The 14,669-nt window shown below is 40.5% G+C and overlaps 2 protein-coding genes across 2 annotated transcripts; both read left to right on the forward strand.

Moving 5' to 3' along the window:
* Positions 1-467: 467 nt before the first annotated feature.
* LOC102615409 (G-type lectin S-receptor-like serine/threonine-protein kinase At4g27290) lies at positions 468-3,994 on the forward strand. The gene is made up of 7 exons (XM_006475179.4): positions 468-1,877; positions 2,082-2,183; positions 2,288-2,499; positions 2,577-2,787; positions 2,896-3,133; positions 3,236-3,383; positions 3,531-3,994. Exons 1-7 carry the CDS (start codon positions 611-613, stop codon positions 3,840-3,842), a joined length of 2,490 nt encoding a protein of 829 aa, XP_006475242.1. The 5' UTR covers positions 468-610; the 3' UTR covers positions 3,843-3,994.
* Positions 3,995-7,669: 3,675 nt separating this feature from the next.
* LOC107176553 (uncharacterized) lies at positions 7,670-9,176 on the forward strand. The gene is made up of 4 exons (XM_015529301.1): positions 7,670-7,777; positions 7,851-8,149; positions 8,295-8,473; positions 8,611-9,176. The coding sequence occupies exons 1-4, from the start codon at positions 7,670-7,672 to the stop codon at positions 9,174-9,176; spliced, it is 1,152 nt and encodes a 383-aa protein (XP_015384787.1).
* Positions 9,177-14,669: the final 5,493 nt, after the last annotated feature.

Below are 14,669 nucleotides of genomic sequence, written 5' to 3' on the forward strand. Positions count from 1 at the left end.
AGTATTGACACCTTCTTGTTGAAGGTAAAATATTTTTAATTTATTCATTATTTAAATATTAATAAAGTGCATACTTTACTTCTATATCACTTACACTAAAACTAATCTTCTATATCACTTACACTAAAACTAATCAAGTCAAAATAATAATTTTTGTTATTACAATCTATTAAGTTATTATATTTTTATAGTATTAAAATTAATTTCTTCCAAAAATTATGACAATAGAGAAATTTTATCATACTACATGATGTAAACGACAACCATAAAGAATTCACCGAAACAAATTTAGTTATGCAAAAGTTTTGAGCCCTAAACCACATCCAGCTGAACACGTAAAGAATCTTGACAAAATTGATATAAGATTATGGCACCACAACACCATTAGTCAATAGGAACGGAAAGGCTTAAATTTTTTTTCGAAAATTCAATGGATGATGTCACGTATCATTGAAACTTTCAAATACTTCAATCAAACTAACAAAATTCCACACCACAAGGTCAAAAATAAAGAAAAGAAAATGTGCTACACTTTGCAAGATATTTTCCCTTTCATAAAATTTATGAATCCAATCTCCAAACATTGGACATTTTGCTTGCAGCTTTTTTAATGGGGAACCTTCCTTTTTCGTACAGTTTTATTTCTTGTGTCTTTCTCTTGAGCATTAAGTTGTCAATAGCAGCTGATACCATAACACCCTCAAGATTCATTCGTGATGGAGAAAAGTTAGTTTCATCATCCCAAAGGTTTGAGCTAGGCTTCTTCTCTCCTGGGAAATCAAAGTATAGGTATCTGGGAATATGGTACAAGCAGATCTCTGATACGGTTGTGTGGGTTGCAAACAGAAATCGTCCAATCTTTGATTCAAATGCAACATTAACCATTGGCAGCAGTGGAAACCTTGTTATTCTCAACTTAAAAAATGGCACTATCTGGTCTTCAAACATGACTAGAAAAGCAGGAAGTCCAGTGGCACAACTGTTAGATACTGGAAACCTTGTTCTTAGGGATAATTTTAGCAGTAATAGTTCTGAAGGCCATCTGTGGCAGAGCTTTGACCACCCATCAGACACATTGTTACCAGGAATGAAGTTGGGCTGGGACTTAAAGACTGGTCTGGAACGTTATCAAACTTCATGGAGAAGTGCTGACGATCCATCCCCTGGAAATTATACTCACAGACTTGACATTCATGTGTTACCTAAGTTGTGTACTTACAATGGATCGGTAAAATTACTCTGTTCCGGACCATGGAATGGGGTTGCCTTTCAAGCTGCTCCTTCTTATAGCTATCTTTATGAACCAACTGTGGTGGATAATGAAGATGAGATTTATTACAGGTATGACTCCTACAACAGTCCCATCATAATGATGTTAAAACTCAACCCATCAGGTAAGATCCAGCGTCTCATATGGAATGAGAGAAACAATGGGTGGGAAGTGTTTTTCTCAGGGCCAGATTATTTTTGCCAAATTTTTGGGAGTTGTGGTGCTAATAGTGTTTGTAGCATCGACAAGACACCTAATTGCGAATGTTTGATGGGATTTAAGCTCGAATCACAGCTCAACCAGACTAGGCCTAGATCATGTGTGAGAAGTCATTTAGTGGATTGCACAAATAGAGACAGGTTTGTAATGATTGATGATATTAAACTACCTGATTTGGAAGAGGTTTTGCTAAATGAGAGTATGAATCTTAAGGAATGTGAGGCGGAGTGCTTGAAGAACTGCACTTGTAGAGCTTACGCTAATTCCAAAGTTACAGGTGGAGGCAGTGGCTGTTTGATGTGGTTTGGGGACCTGGTTGATATCAGAAAGGCCATTGGCCACAACAACGGACAGTCCGTCTACATACGAGTACCGGCTTCTGAAGTAGGTACAATCATTTAATCATTAAAATTGATAGTGCAAAGCTTTTCCCTTCTTTGTTATAGTACTCCATCTAAAAGCTAAGCCTTGCTGTTGAATCACAATGCATTTAAGCTTACTCGTCTGAAGAAATGAATGTATCCAAACTGGTTTTTGGACTTTAATTTCCTTCCAGTGACTTTTGCGATGGCATGTATGTTTTCGGATGTAGGGAAAAAAAAGCTTCTATGGATATTAGTAATACTTGCTCTTCCAGCAGTACTTTTTCCTGCTTCTTGCATAATTTGTCAGAGGAGAAAACTCAAAGAAAAAGGTGACTCTTTTCGAAATCAGTTTCTTAAGTTTCTGAACCTATATCTAAATAACTCCACATGACAGAACATTTACTCTTTAACATTTTTGTAAGTTGTTTTACAGAAACAAAGAAAAGCCAAGATATGTTACAATTTGACATAAATATGAGCATTGCGACAAGAGCAAATGAATTCTGCAAGGGAAATAAAGCTGCGAATTCTAAGACTAGGGATTCTTGGTTTCCCATGTTTAGCTTGGCCAGCGTATCTGCAGCTACGGCTAACTTCTCTACAGAGAATAAGCTAGGAGAAGGTGGCTTTGGTCCTGTTTATAAGGTAGATTTAATTTCATCTCAGCTGTATTAATTGAACTTAAACTTTTGTAGAAATCAGTGATGAAATTACAAATGCAGGGGCGATTGCATAATGGACAAGAAGTTGCAGTTAAGAGGCTCTCTAGTCAATCAGGGCAAGGACTGGAAGAGTTTAAAAATGAGATAAAACTTATAGCAAAACTCCAACACAGGAACCTTGTTAGACTATTGGGTTGCTGTATAGAACTAGAAGAAAAGATTTTGATCTACGAGTACATGCCTAACAAAAGCTTGGATATTTTCCTTTTCGGTATGTGATTTGCATAATTCATAAAACGAATATATTCACCATATTTCAACCTGTATCATTTAAGATGGACAAGATTCCTCATACCATAATGGTTTGATGTTGTTACAGATACCCCCAAAGAGAGTCCATTAGGATGGGAAACACGTGTTAGAGTCATTGAAGAAATTGCTCAAGGGCTTTTATATCTTCATCAATATTCCAGATTAAGAGTTATTCACAGAGATCTCAAGGCAAGTAATATTCTTTTAGATAAGGACATGAACCCCAAAATATCAGATTTTGGCATGGCCAAAATGTTTGGTGGTGATGAGTTGCAGTCAAAGACGAAAAGGATTGTTGGAACTTAGTAAGTAAATTTCAACTATTGAGATTATTAATGTCATTTGCTTTCCTGTGTTCGTAAATCCTTTTAAGATGGTTAATTTTTTTATGAAACAACAAATTTCAGTGGTTATATGTCACCTGAGTATGCTCAACAAGGCCTCTTCTCCATCAAGTCTGATGTGTTTAGTTTTGGAGTATTGCTTTTGGAAACACTAAGTAGCAAGAGGAATACAGACTTCTCCAATACTGATTCCCTTACTCTTCTTGGCCGTGTAAGTGACAAGATTTCACTATTTTTTTCCGAGTTCTTTGAATGTATTAAGATGAATCTAGCATTAATCATAACTGAATGGAGTTAGATTCTTTGAAATTATGACTCAAATACTCATTGAGCATTTAAATGTTCTGTTTTTCTTAAGGCTTGGGATTTGTGGAAAGATGATAGAGCTTGGGAACTGATAGATCCGATACTGCAAAATGAAGCATCATATCTGATATTGAATAGATACATTAACGTGGCCCTTCTCTGTGTTCAAGAGGATGCTGTAGATAGGCCAACCATGTTTGAAGTTGTCTCAATGCTTACCAATGAGACATTTAATTTACCTCATCCCCAACAACCTGCTTTTTCAAGTATAAGAGGTCTTAAAAATACAATTCTGCCTGCAAATGGGGAGACTGGAGCTTGTTCGGTAAGTTGCTTAACGCTTTCAGTGATGGATGCTCGATAGCTATCTGAGCCTCAGGTATATGTGCTTTAATTTTAAATTCTATCTGTCTCTAGTTGTGCCTTCCAAAGACAATATGTCAGTTAACTAAATACAATGCAAAATTGTTGTGTATTTTTAGTAATGAAGTTTATCGGTCACCTTGATTGTTTTAAGTTGGGTGTTATGCTAATGGAAACGGTATATCAGATCAAAATTGTCCCATTACCGTTTATTTTTTTAATTTTATTATTTCAACCCAGAACAAAACTTGGCACGTATTGACACTTTTTTAAATGGTTTAGCATAAATGGTGCTGGATCCACTGGAAAACAAGAACAATGGATTACTCCATGCGCCGAGATGTTTCCCCCTCCGTCCAACGAACTAAACGACTTTTACCAACTTTTGACCAAGCCTTTCACGCGCGAGACGTGTGCTAACTTAAGTCATTTGAAAACGACATGAATCCCTGTCGTTTAGGGTATGGGTTAGGTAAGGCATTACTCCATGCGCCGCACACGTGAGCTCAGTCGAACGACTCCAGACGATCGCATCTAGTTGTCGGTTGGCTGCTGTGCTCTGGGTCCGGGGTGGGTAAATTCAGCTTTGGTTCGGATTTTTCCAACTTTGATTTGGGATATAATGAGCTTGGTTTAGAGAATTTAACTTAATTAGGCTCAAATTATAAACTCGAATTGAGATAAACCAAACAAAAATAAAATTGGATTGGTTTGGATTACAAATTCAAATTTAATTACTTATAAATCATAATTCTATGGATTTATTCTTTCTTAGATCTCATCTAAAAATTAATTAATTAAAATCTAATTTTTTATATTTAACAATTAATATAAAAAAAGATTGGAAAAAATTTGAAAAGAAGTGAAAAAGGCCAGTGCCAGAAAGAAAAAAAGAAGAAGAAGAGTATGCAAGTGATTAGCATATGTTCATGATATTGAGAGTGTTAGAATTAGATTGATATGAGTTTTTTAAATTTTTTTGGCAGTTTTTTTCAATTTATTTAATTAACCCAATCAGGTATTAATATATAATCAATTAATTTTGAGTTTTAAATCTAAATTAGTTTAAAGCTTCAATTCAAACCGAGCCAAATCCAAAACTAGATCCGAATGCCTACCGCTACTCATAGGTATTAACTGTGTAAGGTGTTCTCTTTTGTATTATAAACGACATTTCCATTTGAAACCGAAACAAATAACGACAATGTCGGTCGATCAGTTTTGAAGTCACATTTCAACAGTTGCGGCTTGGTATTAATTTCTATTACAGTGTTATGTCATCATCATTCCTTCGAGTCTGTAGAAAAACGGATGAATAGGACAATTGGTCTTCCGTTTTGAACTTTGGCTACGGCTTCTAATCCTGCAATTTTTTTTTTTCAGTAAGTAATAATTACTCTTCCTAAATTCTAATCATTGCCTGTTGATTTTTTAGTCTTTTAATCCCTTAGGGCATGTTTGGTGCATGTGATTATAGTATATTATAATACTGTTTACATTCATGTTTGAAATAAAATTGCAAGGGATTGGGGTGGGGGCTAATGCGTCAGTTGACGCATTAGCTTTGTTTTTTTTTTTTTTTTGCTTTTGTTTTTTACTTTATTATTATTATAATACTAAAATAATAAATAAATATAGTTTTTAATTTAATATAATATTTTTATTTTATTTGTTTTTACATTATAATTATTAATATAAATTAATAAATAAATAATTTATCATTCAATAATAGTATATTTTTTTATTTTTACATTATAATTTATTAATAAATTTATAACTTATTATAACTAATAAAAATATTTAAATATGAATAAATTTAATAATAATATAAATAATAACATAAAACATTAATGCAATTTAAATATATTAATATAATATAATATTTAATTTAAATTAATTAAAAAAATAATACAGTATAGTGTAGTATCAAGCATTGTACAACATTATTATAATACAATGCTAATGCAATACAGCATAATACAATACGCCAGTATTAAAATAATGTAATACAGCATAATACAATGCAGTGTGCCAAACGCACCCTTAAAGCACTTGACTTTCTATGCCATCCTTAGAATATTGCGTTTTTAAGTTTTTTGATAAAAATTTATTATTATAATTCAAAAATTGAATTGATTTTATACCACACTTATTTATACTTCTTGGTGGACTCTATTTGATATTATATTTGAAAATTACTAAAGTAAAAATTTTTAGTAAACACTTATTGTTATAATTTAAAAATTAACTTGATTTTATCCCATATTTATATAATAAAGGATCTATAATATTTTTATTTATTTTTACCAATACTATCTTAAGAAGTTATATTTATCTCAAACTATCAAATTTATTTGATATTTAAATTTTTTTTTATGATAAATGACTTAAAACCTAAATTACCTCAATACTACATCATAAAAAGTTACTACATCACAGAATTGATAACTTGAAAGAATTCACCAACACCCCCCCCCCCCCCCCCCCCCCCCCCCCCAAAAAAAATTGTGACATTGTTATTGATGTTGAAATCTGCTCGGCCATATCACATTCTTTCTGTTTCAACGATTGCTTGAGTCCCTGGGGTTTGAATCACCCTTTCTCCTCTTTCTAAGCCTGCGTTCACAAAAACAAATCAGAGATGCCGGTGGTTTTACCGGCGTAAACCCTCCGCTGCTTAAGTTAGTACAATGTGTTTACGGGGAAACTATGTAATTTGAATTGTGTGATTTCTTGTAATGCTCTCAAAAGTTTGTATGGAATGTAATCTGGTTTCAATTTGGCAGAGTTTTCCCTTTACTCTCCATCTTTTTTCCCTTTTTTATCGGTCTCATGGCTTCTTATAGCCGTTGTCCCATGTTTCTGCGTACTCTTCACGTCCCCCTTTTCCGAGTGATGGCAAACCCTCATGGATCTCTAACCACTAGATCGTGGGAAAACGTGGGATGCCATGTCCTTTCCAACGGTTCGGGACATAGCGAAACTATCGCGATTTCGTGAGATCGTGTGTCCTTTCTTTGGGCGATGAGCATTTGGCCGGTATACATCTCTGGTTGGTATATTTCTCTGGTTGGTGCTCGTCTCTAGTTGGCACATGCATGTATAAGATGTTTTACCAGGACTTTTCTCGTGCCATTCAGCTAAGGAGATTCGCCTCAGGGCGAGAGATGAGGGCATGGCCGAGCTGGTATTTTTCATTACTCAACACCAGTACCCCAGTTTATGGTCTTGTGAGTGAAACGAGTTAAGATTAGAAACTGAGAATTAGATCTTACCAACCTCGGGAAATATCTCTCTGGTCCTCGTGTTGTTGTGACGGACCTGAGGTTCCTTATCTTGTTTAAGAAGATTTCGGTCTGAGTATGGGCCTTCGTGAGCGTGTCCAATATATAGCTGGGCTAACATCTCATCAGGCCTTTTCTAATGGACAGTGACGTGTCGCTTCTTGCCCTTTCGTATTTGAAATTTGAAATTTGAAACGACGGCTTATCTATCCTCGATATGCGGCAATTAAGCTGACAGCCGCGTAACTTAAACGCCTACATTCCTCCATTTCGTTTTAAATCCCTAAATTGAAACTACCATTGTGTTTCGCTATCTGCCATTCCGCCGTAAGCCAACTCCCTCTTTGGACTTTAATCGCACTTTCCGCGTCGGAAACCTCTGTTTGCTGGGCCCTTTCTTCGTCACGGTAACGCTGCCAGTGCCAATCTATTCCAGGTATCGCCTTTAACTTCTTCTCTGGTTGTTGTTGCTTGGGTTCTGTATTGTCCCTTTTTTGTACCCATATACTTGGATTTGCTGTGCTTTCCCTTTTAAGATTTCAATATGTCAAACCGAAAGGGAAAAATAATTGTAGATGAGAGTGACGAAGAGGTAGAGGATTCATACCCCAACTTGTTTAGACCCAATGATCCCCTATGCTCTTCTCGCAGTGTAGGTCCCTCCTATCATAGGGATACCTTTGAATACCCTCGTCCCATGACCACTTTGCCTTCCCCTGATTTAGAACCCGTGGGAAACCGTGGTGGACCAGCGTCGGGCTCTGGTGAGAATCATAGTTCTAAGGGGGCTGGGGTTCCTGAGGAAAGTGGGTGATGGTGAGGAGAGCAGTTCCGAGCCGAGCAGACCCTCTAAGAAGAGAAACCTTGGTCATAGGAGAGAGGCAGATGCTTACCCTATTGACTATATTACTTGTGCTACTTTCCACACTGACCTACTCAAGCTTAGAAATCTTTACAATATCCCTGAGGAGGTTCTCCTTGTAATCCCTGGGAAAGGTGACGTCCCCAGTCGGCCTCCAAGAGGGTATGTAACGATGCATCTGGAGAGGGACTTGGTTGCCCCTTCAACCTTATTTTGTTAGGATATTGGGTAGCATGCATCTGGCTCCCGGTCAGCTTCACCCGAACGGGTGGAGGGTTTTTTCAGCTTTGTATGTGCTATGGGAAAGGTGTGGACTCGGGGAGCCTTCCCTTGTGGAAGTAAAGCATTTGTATCAACTGAGGAGCAGCCCAAGGGAAGCAAGCTGGTACTACTTCATGTCAAGCTTTGTGAAGAGGAACTTATCACCGACTTTCCTTCCTCATGTAAAAACTGGAAGAACAAATTCTTCTTTGCTGGGAGAAATTGGTATCCAGCAATCCATTCGCTTGGTGGTGATATTCACCTTCCAACGCGTTTTGTCACCCCAGGTCGTTTATTTTTCTATATATTTCACTTCTCTGATTGTTACTTATTGGGTTCCTTAACCTTGTTTATTCTTTCAGAGTCGTGGGGCCTGATCAAGAAACTTGACGACAAACTATTGCTCATGGTGGAAACTGCTCTGGTGAACGAGTCTACCTGTAAAAATCTCCTGTTGGTAACAAATCTTGTCGGGTCACGCTTAGTGGACGTAGCTGTCGGGATGGATAACAAGATCCTCAGCGCTATGTCAAAGAAACGTGCTCGGGGTTCAAGTGGCTCCAGCAACCCCCCTCCCCTGAAGAAAATCAATGTTGGTTCTTCCAAGGCTTCTGCTCCTACTCTACCCCCTCCTCCACCTCGAACGAATGGTGGGGAGAAGGTTAGCGACAAGAGTCCTGAGGTTAGTGTTCAATCTAGAGACCGATCTTCTCCTCTTCCGCCTCGGGACCAGGGTGACCATCTGACCTCGTACCATAGGGACTCTGGCAAGTTAATGGGACCTAAAATGGTCAAAGATATTAAAAGCATAAACCTTAGCGAGTTAGCTGGTTCCGTTCAGAGGGTCTCCTTTAAGCTGGCTACTCTGGTTTCTTGCTACAAGAACAAGTCCACGCGCCATGAGAGGAGGCTTCAAGCTGACAACTAGGACTTAAAGAAAAAGGATGAGTCTGCTAATCGCTCGAAGGAGAAGCTGTTTGATCTACATAAGCAGATCATGGACCTGGAGGAGAAAGTGGCCATTACTGAGTCCAACTCCTCCAAGCTTGAGAGCGAGTTGGGTGACCTGAAGTCTGGTCTCCAGGCTACTCAAAGTGAACGAGATACCTTGAAGACGGCCCTCGAGGAGCAAATCAAGTCCTTGAATGAGCAGGTAGCCGAGCTGAAAGGTAAATCTGCTGAGGTGGACGATCGGCTAAATGCAGAGTATAACTCTGGGCTCGCCTTTTGCTAAGTGCATCATGTTTGTGCTTAAGGAAGAATATCCAGAGCTTAACATGAGCAAACTGGAGGCGGGAGTGCAGAAATATACGGCTGAGTCAAATCAGGGGGATAAAGGCCAGAGGGACCAAGATCAGGTTAAGGCACCTTTAGGTGGGGCGCTGGAGGAGGAAGCAGGGGATCATGCTCTGGAAGCAGGTCAGGGGTCAACGCATGCTCCTTCAGAAGTCGCTGGTCCTCCTCTTTCCAAGATTGCTGATCATTCTCCTACTGAGGCTGCTGATCCTTCTAATCCTTAGGCTTGTTTTTTATGTAAATTCTGAATTTTCATTTTGTTTACAAACGCTTGAATGTTTATAAACTTTTGATGCTTTCCAGTTGTTTTCTTGCCATGATTTTTCTTATGAGTTGTTTCTGCAAATTACCTTAAAAAATATGTTTGCTTGTCTTTGAGTGACTGAGGAAAAATAAGCGATTCCTTGCCTTAACTAATTTAATGGGTTTTACCTGCTGGTCCTTTAGCCGACCGAGCAGGAATAGACACTTGCTTGCCTTAACTAATTTAATGGATTTTGCCTGCTGGTCCTTTAGCCGACCGAGTAGGAATAGACACTTGTTTGCCTTAGTAAAATTTGTCTAACAAGGGATTCTTATGTTGAATTCATCTTTATTGAACTTTGCATGGATTACAAAAGGCGAAATATATGCATGTGCCACAATTCATTATCATGCATTTAACAGAAATAGCTTATCGAAATAAAAAACTTGGTAAAACACTTTGCTTACTGGAAGTATTTCTTCAAGTGCTCAGCGTTCCACGACTTCTTCACATCTCGTCCATCTGGGTAAGTCAGCTGGTAAGCTCCTAGGCCAGTTGTTCGTACTACTCTGTACGAGCCCTCCCATTTCGGGCTAAGAACGCCATGATTAGGATCTCTTGTGTTTTGGTTCACTTTTCTAAGTACCCAATCTCCTGCTCGGAACTGCCTCATGCACACATTCTTGTTGTAGTAGCGCATGATTCTTTGCTGGCATTTGGCCACTCTCTGCTCGTAGTGCGTGTGCCAGCCTGAGCCCAGCGATGAATGCTTCATATTCGGCTGGGTTATTTATGAGCTGGAATTCAAACTTTACTGCATAGGATACCTCAGCCCCTTCTGGGCTTCGTATTACAACTCCTGCTCCGGACCCCTGTTCACTACGTGACCCATCAACCATTACCAGTCACACCCCTTTTGGTTTCTCCTGTTTAACTGGTTGCTTATCCTGAACTTCTTCCCCTGGTTCAATACGGTCAACCATAAAATCGGTCAGGGCTTGAGTTTTGATTGCTCCTCGTGGTCTGTAAGATAGGTCGAATTCGCTAAGCTCTACAGACCATTTTACTAGCCGACCAAATGCATCTGGTTTTTGGAGTATTTGTCGAAGAAGTTGGTCAGTCATCACTACTATCGGGTGGGCTTGTAAATATGGTCTGAGATTGCGTGCTGCCGTTATTAAAGCTAACTCATATTTCTCCATCAGTGGATATCTAGTTTCTGTGTCCACCAGGGCCTTGCTAGTGTAGTACACGGGGTGTTCTTCTTCTCTAACTAATACCGAGCTGGTAGCCCATTTAGAGACAGCCAAGTACAAATACAGCTTGTCACCTTCTCTCGGAGTCGATAGTAACGGGGCACGGGTAAGATATTCCTTCAGCTGCCCGAATGCCTCCTCACATTCTGATGTACACTCCATTTTTCTCCCTTTGTTTATAGTTTGGAAGAAAGGATGACATTTATCCGTGGCCCGCGAGATGAACTAGTTCAATGCTGCCAACTTCCCTGTAAGGCTCTGCACCTCCTTAACTGTCCGGGGGGACTTCATTTCTGTTACTACCCGTATTTTTTCCGGGTTGGCCTCTATCCCTCGGTGGCTCACTAGGAACCCCAAAAATTTGCTCGAGCTAACTCTAAATGCACATTTCTCCGGATTCAACTTCATTTGGTACTTCCTCAGTAGTTCAAAGGTCTCTTCCAAGTGCTTCACATGATCGTTCGGTTCTTTAAACTTTGTGATCATATCGTCCACGTATACCTCTATTGTGTGACCGATCAATGGCTTGAAAATCTTAATCACCAACCTTTGATAGGTAGCCCATGCATTTTTCAGGCCAAATGGCATCACCCTATAGCAAAACAAACCCATGTTAGTTATAAAGGTGGTACTCTCCTCATCCTACTCGTCCATGGGTATCTGGTTGTATCCCGAAAAAGCATCCATGAAGCTGAGCAGACTGTAACCCGCCGTTGAGTCAACCAATTGATCTATTTTAGGTAAGGGAAAGCCATCTTTTGGGCATGCCTTGTGAAGGTCTGTGAAATCCACACACATTCTCTATTTTCCATTGGCATTCTTTACCAACACTACATTGGAAATTCACTCTGGGTATTTAGCCTCCTTTATGAATCATGCTCTCAACAGCTTCTCCTCCTCAGCATTTATGGCCTCGTACCTTTCTTAGTTAAAGCACCTCCTTTTCTGCCTCACCGGTCTTACCCATTTCCTGATTGCCAGCTTGAGCTACCCCGGGATCAATTCCTGGCATGTCCTCATGCGACCAGGCAAATATATATGCATGGGACTGTAGGCACTTTACCAGCTCGCCTTTTATCGCCTCGCCCAATCCTGACCCAATTCTTACCACTCTGCTCGGGTTATTCTTGCTCACCAAAACCTCTTCCAGTTTCTCAGCTGGCTCCTAGCGACTCTTTTTAAAATCTCCTCGGTTATCCAGAGTGGTAACTTATAATGTTTCCTTGGCGGCTGTGGCGTAGCAATTCCTTGTCATTCTCTGGTCACCTTTTACTACGCCCACAACCCCGTTCAATCTGTATTTCATCGCCAGATAATGTGTGGATAAAACGCATTGGCTTACCCTCATGAAAGGTCGCTCCAGTATCATCTGATAAGGGCTTTTCTCTTCCACTACTACAAAGTCCAGTATCACTGTCTTTTCAAATGGTTTTGTTCCTACAGTAATCGACTGCTCGACGATCCCCATGGGGGTCAACCATCCTCCTCCAAATCCCTTCAAAGATGTGTTTTTCTGTTCCAATTTCAAATCCGTAAGCCACATATCGTTTAGGGCCGACTTAAATAGTATGTCGATCGAGCTGCCCGTATCCACCAGTATTCGCCGGAATTCTTTACCCGCCACCATCGCCTTGATCACCAGTGCATCCTCATGAGGGTATAAGACACCTTCTTCATCTTCATCTTCATCTGTCCACATAATGGGAACTTACCTTACTTTCGCCTTCTTGGCTGTTGGCAAATTGAATAGCACATCTTTGCTGGTCAGAGCATATCTCTCATAATTCTTCCGTGCTCTGTTCAAATCTTTAGCCAATGTCGGCCCTCCTGCTATCACTCGGATAGTTCGCTGCTCACGCTCTAGACTTCTCTCAACTCCATCATCTAGCGTGTATTGTGATTCAATGATAGGGGACACTCCATCTACATACTCATCCAAGTACCGGTTCCTCACCAAATCCTTCACCTGAGTCTTCAGGTCACGACACTGATTGATAGTGTGACCATGAGTGTCGTGGAATTTGCAGAATCTGCTTTTATCATATTTGTGGGCGGGTTTGGTTACAGGGGCAGGAGGGTACAGCAGGCCTCGTCTATTGATCCTCTCATACAACTCCTCTAGAGAGACTTTCGATGGGGTGTACTGTTTATCATCCCGGGTTGGTATTGCAGGTAGCTGGTTTGGTCGACCAGCCCTGGAGTTAACTGCATGCAGCGCCCTGGGAGCGTTGTGATAAGGATGGGCAGCCATCTGCTGGAATTCTCGTTGCCGCTCCGGGAATGGGGGGCGTTGAGGCTGAGTTCGGTTGTGTTGGAACTGTTGCGGTCTCTGAGTTATGAGATAAGGGCGAGACCGAGCTGATATTCCACCCATTACTAATGATTCTCCAGCTCGCTTTCCTGACCCACTCCCATTCAGGGTTCTCTTTTTCTTTCGCCCCAGCTCCTCTAGTTGCTTACTCTTTATCCTTGCCGTTTTTTCCTCTTCAATTTTTATGTCTCTCTTCGCCTGCTCATACCCCGTCGAATAATTTTGAACGATAGAACTTCTCAAGTTGTACCATAATCAACCTATCGTCACACCCTCTATTAATCCCCGCAATGCCTGCGGGTGATTAAAAGCTCCCAGATCAAGTACGGTCCGATGATATCTTTTCACAAAATCCCGAAGGGATTCGTGTTCCTCCTGCTTCATCCCCATCAATTCCATCATATTGTCCTCTGGGGCTATCGCTCCTCGAAACTGCTCCGCCAACTCTTGGCACATCTACTCATATCCCCTTATACTTCCTCGTGGCAGATTACGGTACCATTCTCGGGCTCGTCCCTCTAGTGTCAACAGGAATACCTTGCAACTCTGAGCTGGTGTTAGCCCCTGCACACCCGTCATGTCATTGAAACGCTCAATATGTACTAGCGGGTCACTTTTCCTGGAGTATTTGAGGTCGGAAAATCAGAAATCTCTTGGGATTACAGTACCCATGATCTCGGCTGATAGCGAAGATTCTTCATCCAGCATTATCCTCTAGCTTGGAGGCTTTTCTCTTGCCCTGGATCATATCCATCATCTGCGCCAACTTGCGTACCTCACCTTCCAATTCTACAGCACGGTCAGAATGGCGCGCAGCTATTTGATCTCGCTCCTACTTGGCATTATGCAGCCGCTGTCTGAGCTCTCCTTCATCAATATTCGCTCCTCGGCCATCAATTTCCAGAACTCGTCCAGAGCGAGATTGGTCTCTTCCTTCATCTACGTGCTCTCTTGGGATCCGACCTGCAATTCTATGGGGATGCACCCCATAGGGTTGGTTTACCAATGGAGGGATCTCCTCGATTCTACGCCTCCGTTGACTGGGTTCTGCCACGACTTCATCTCTCACCACGGTGGTCTCACAATCCCTTCTCCGCTCATCCCTCAGCTCATGTAATATAGCTGTGAGAGTCTCCATTTGCTTATCCATCTGCTCCATTCAATCTTGCATCATCCTCTCTCTAGCTTCATTTGCGATCTCTCGGAGAGTGATTGTTTCACCAGTTTCATTGTCACCCCCTAGGGCATCCTTCCTTGACACGTCCATAACCGATCATTCGCTGCTCCTCTGATGACTACTAACTTGGTGGTAGC

The sequence above is a fragment of the Citrus sinensis genome, chromosome 9, assembly GCF_022201045.2.
Source record: "Citrus sinensis cultivar Valencia sweet orange chromosome 9, DVS_A1.0, whole genome shotgun sequence".
In the NCBI taxonomy this organism is placed as follows: Eukaryota; Viridiplantae; Streptophyta; class Magnoliopsida; order Sapindales; family Rutaceae; genus Citrus; species Citrus sinensis.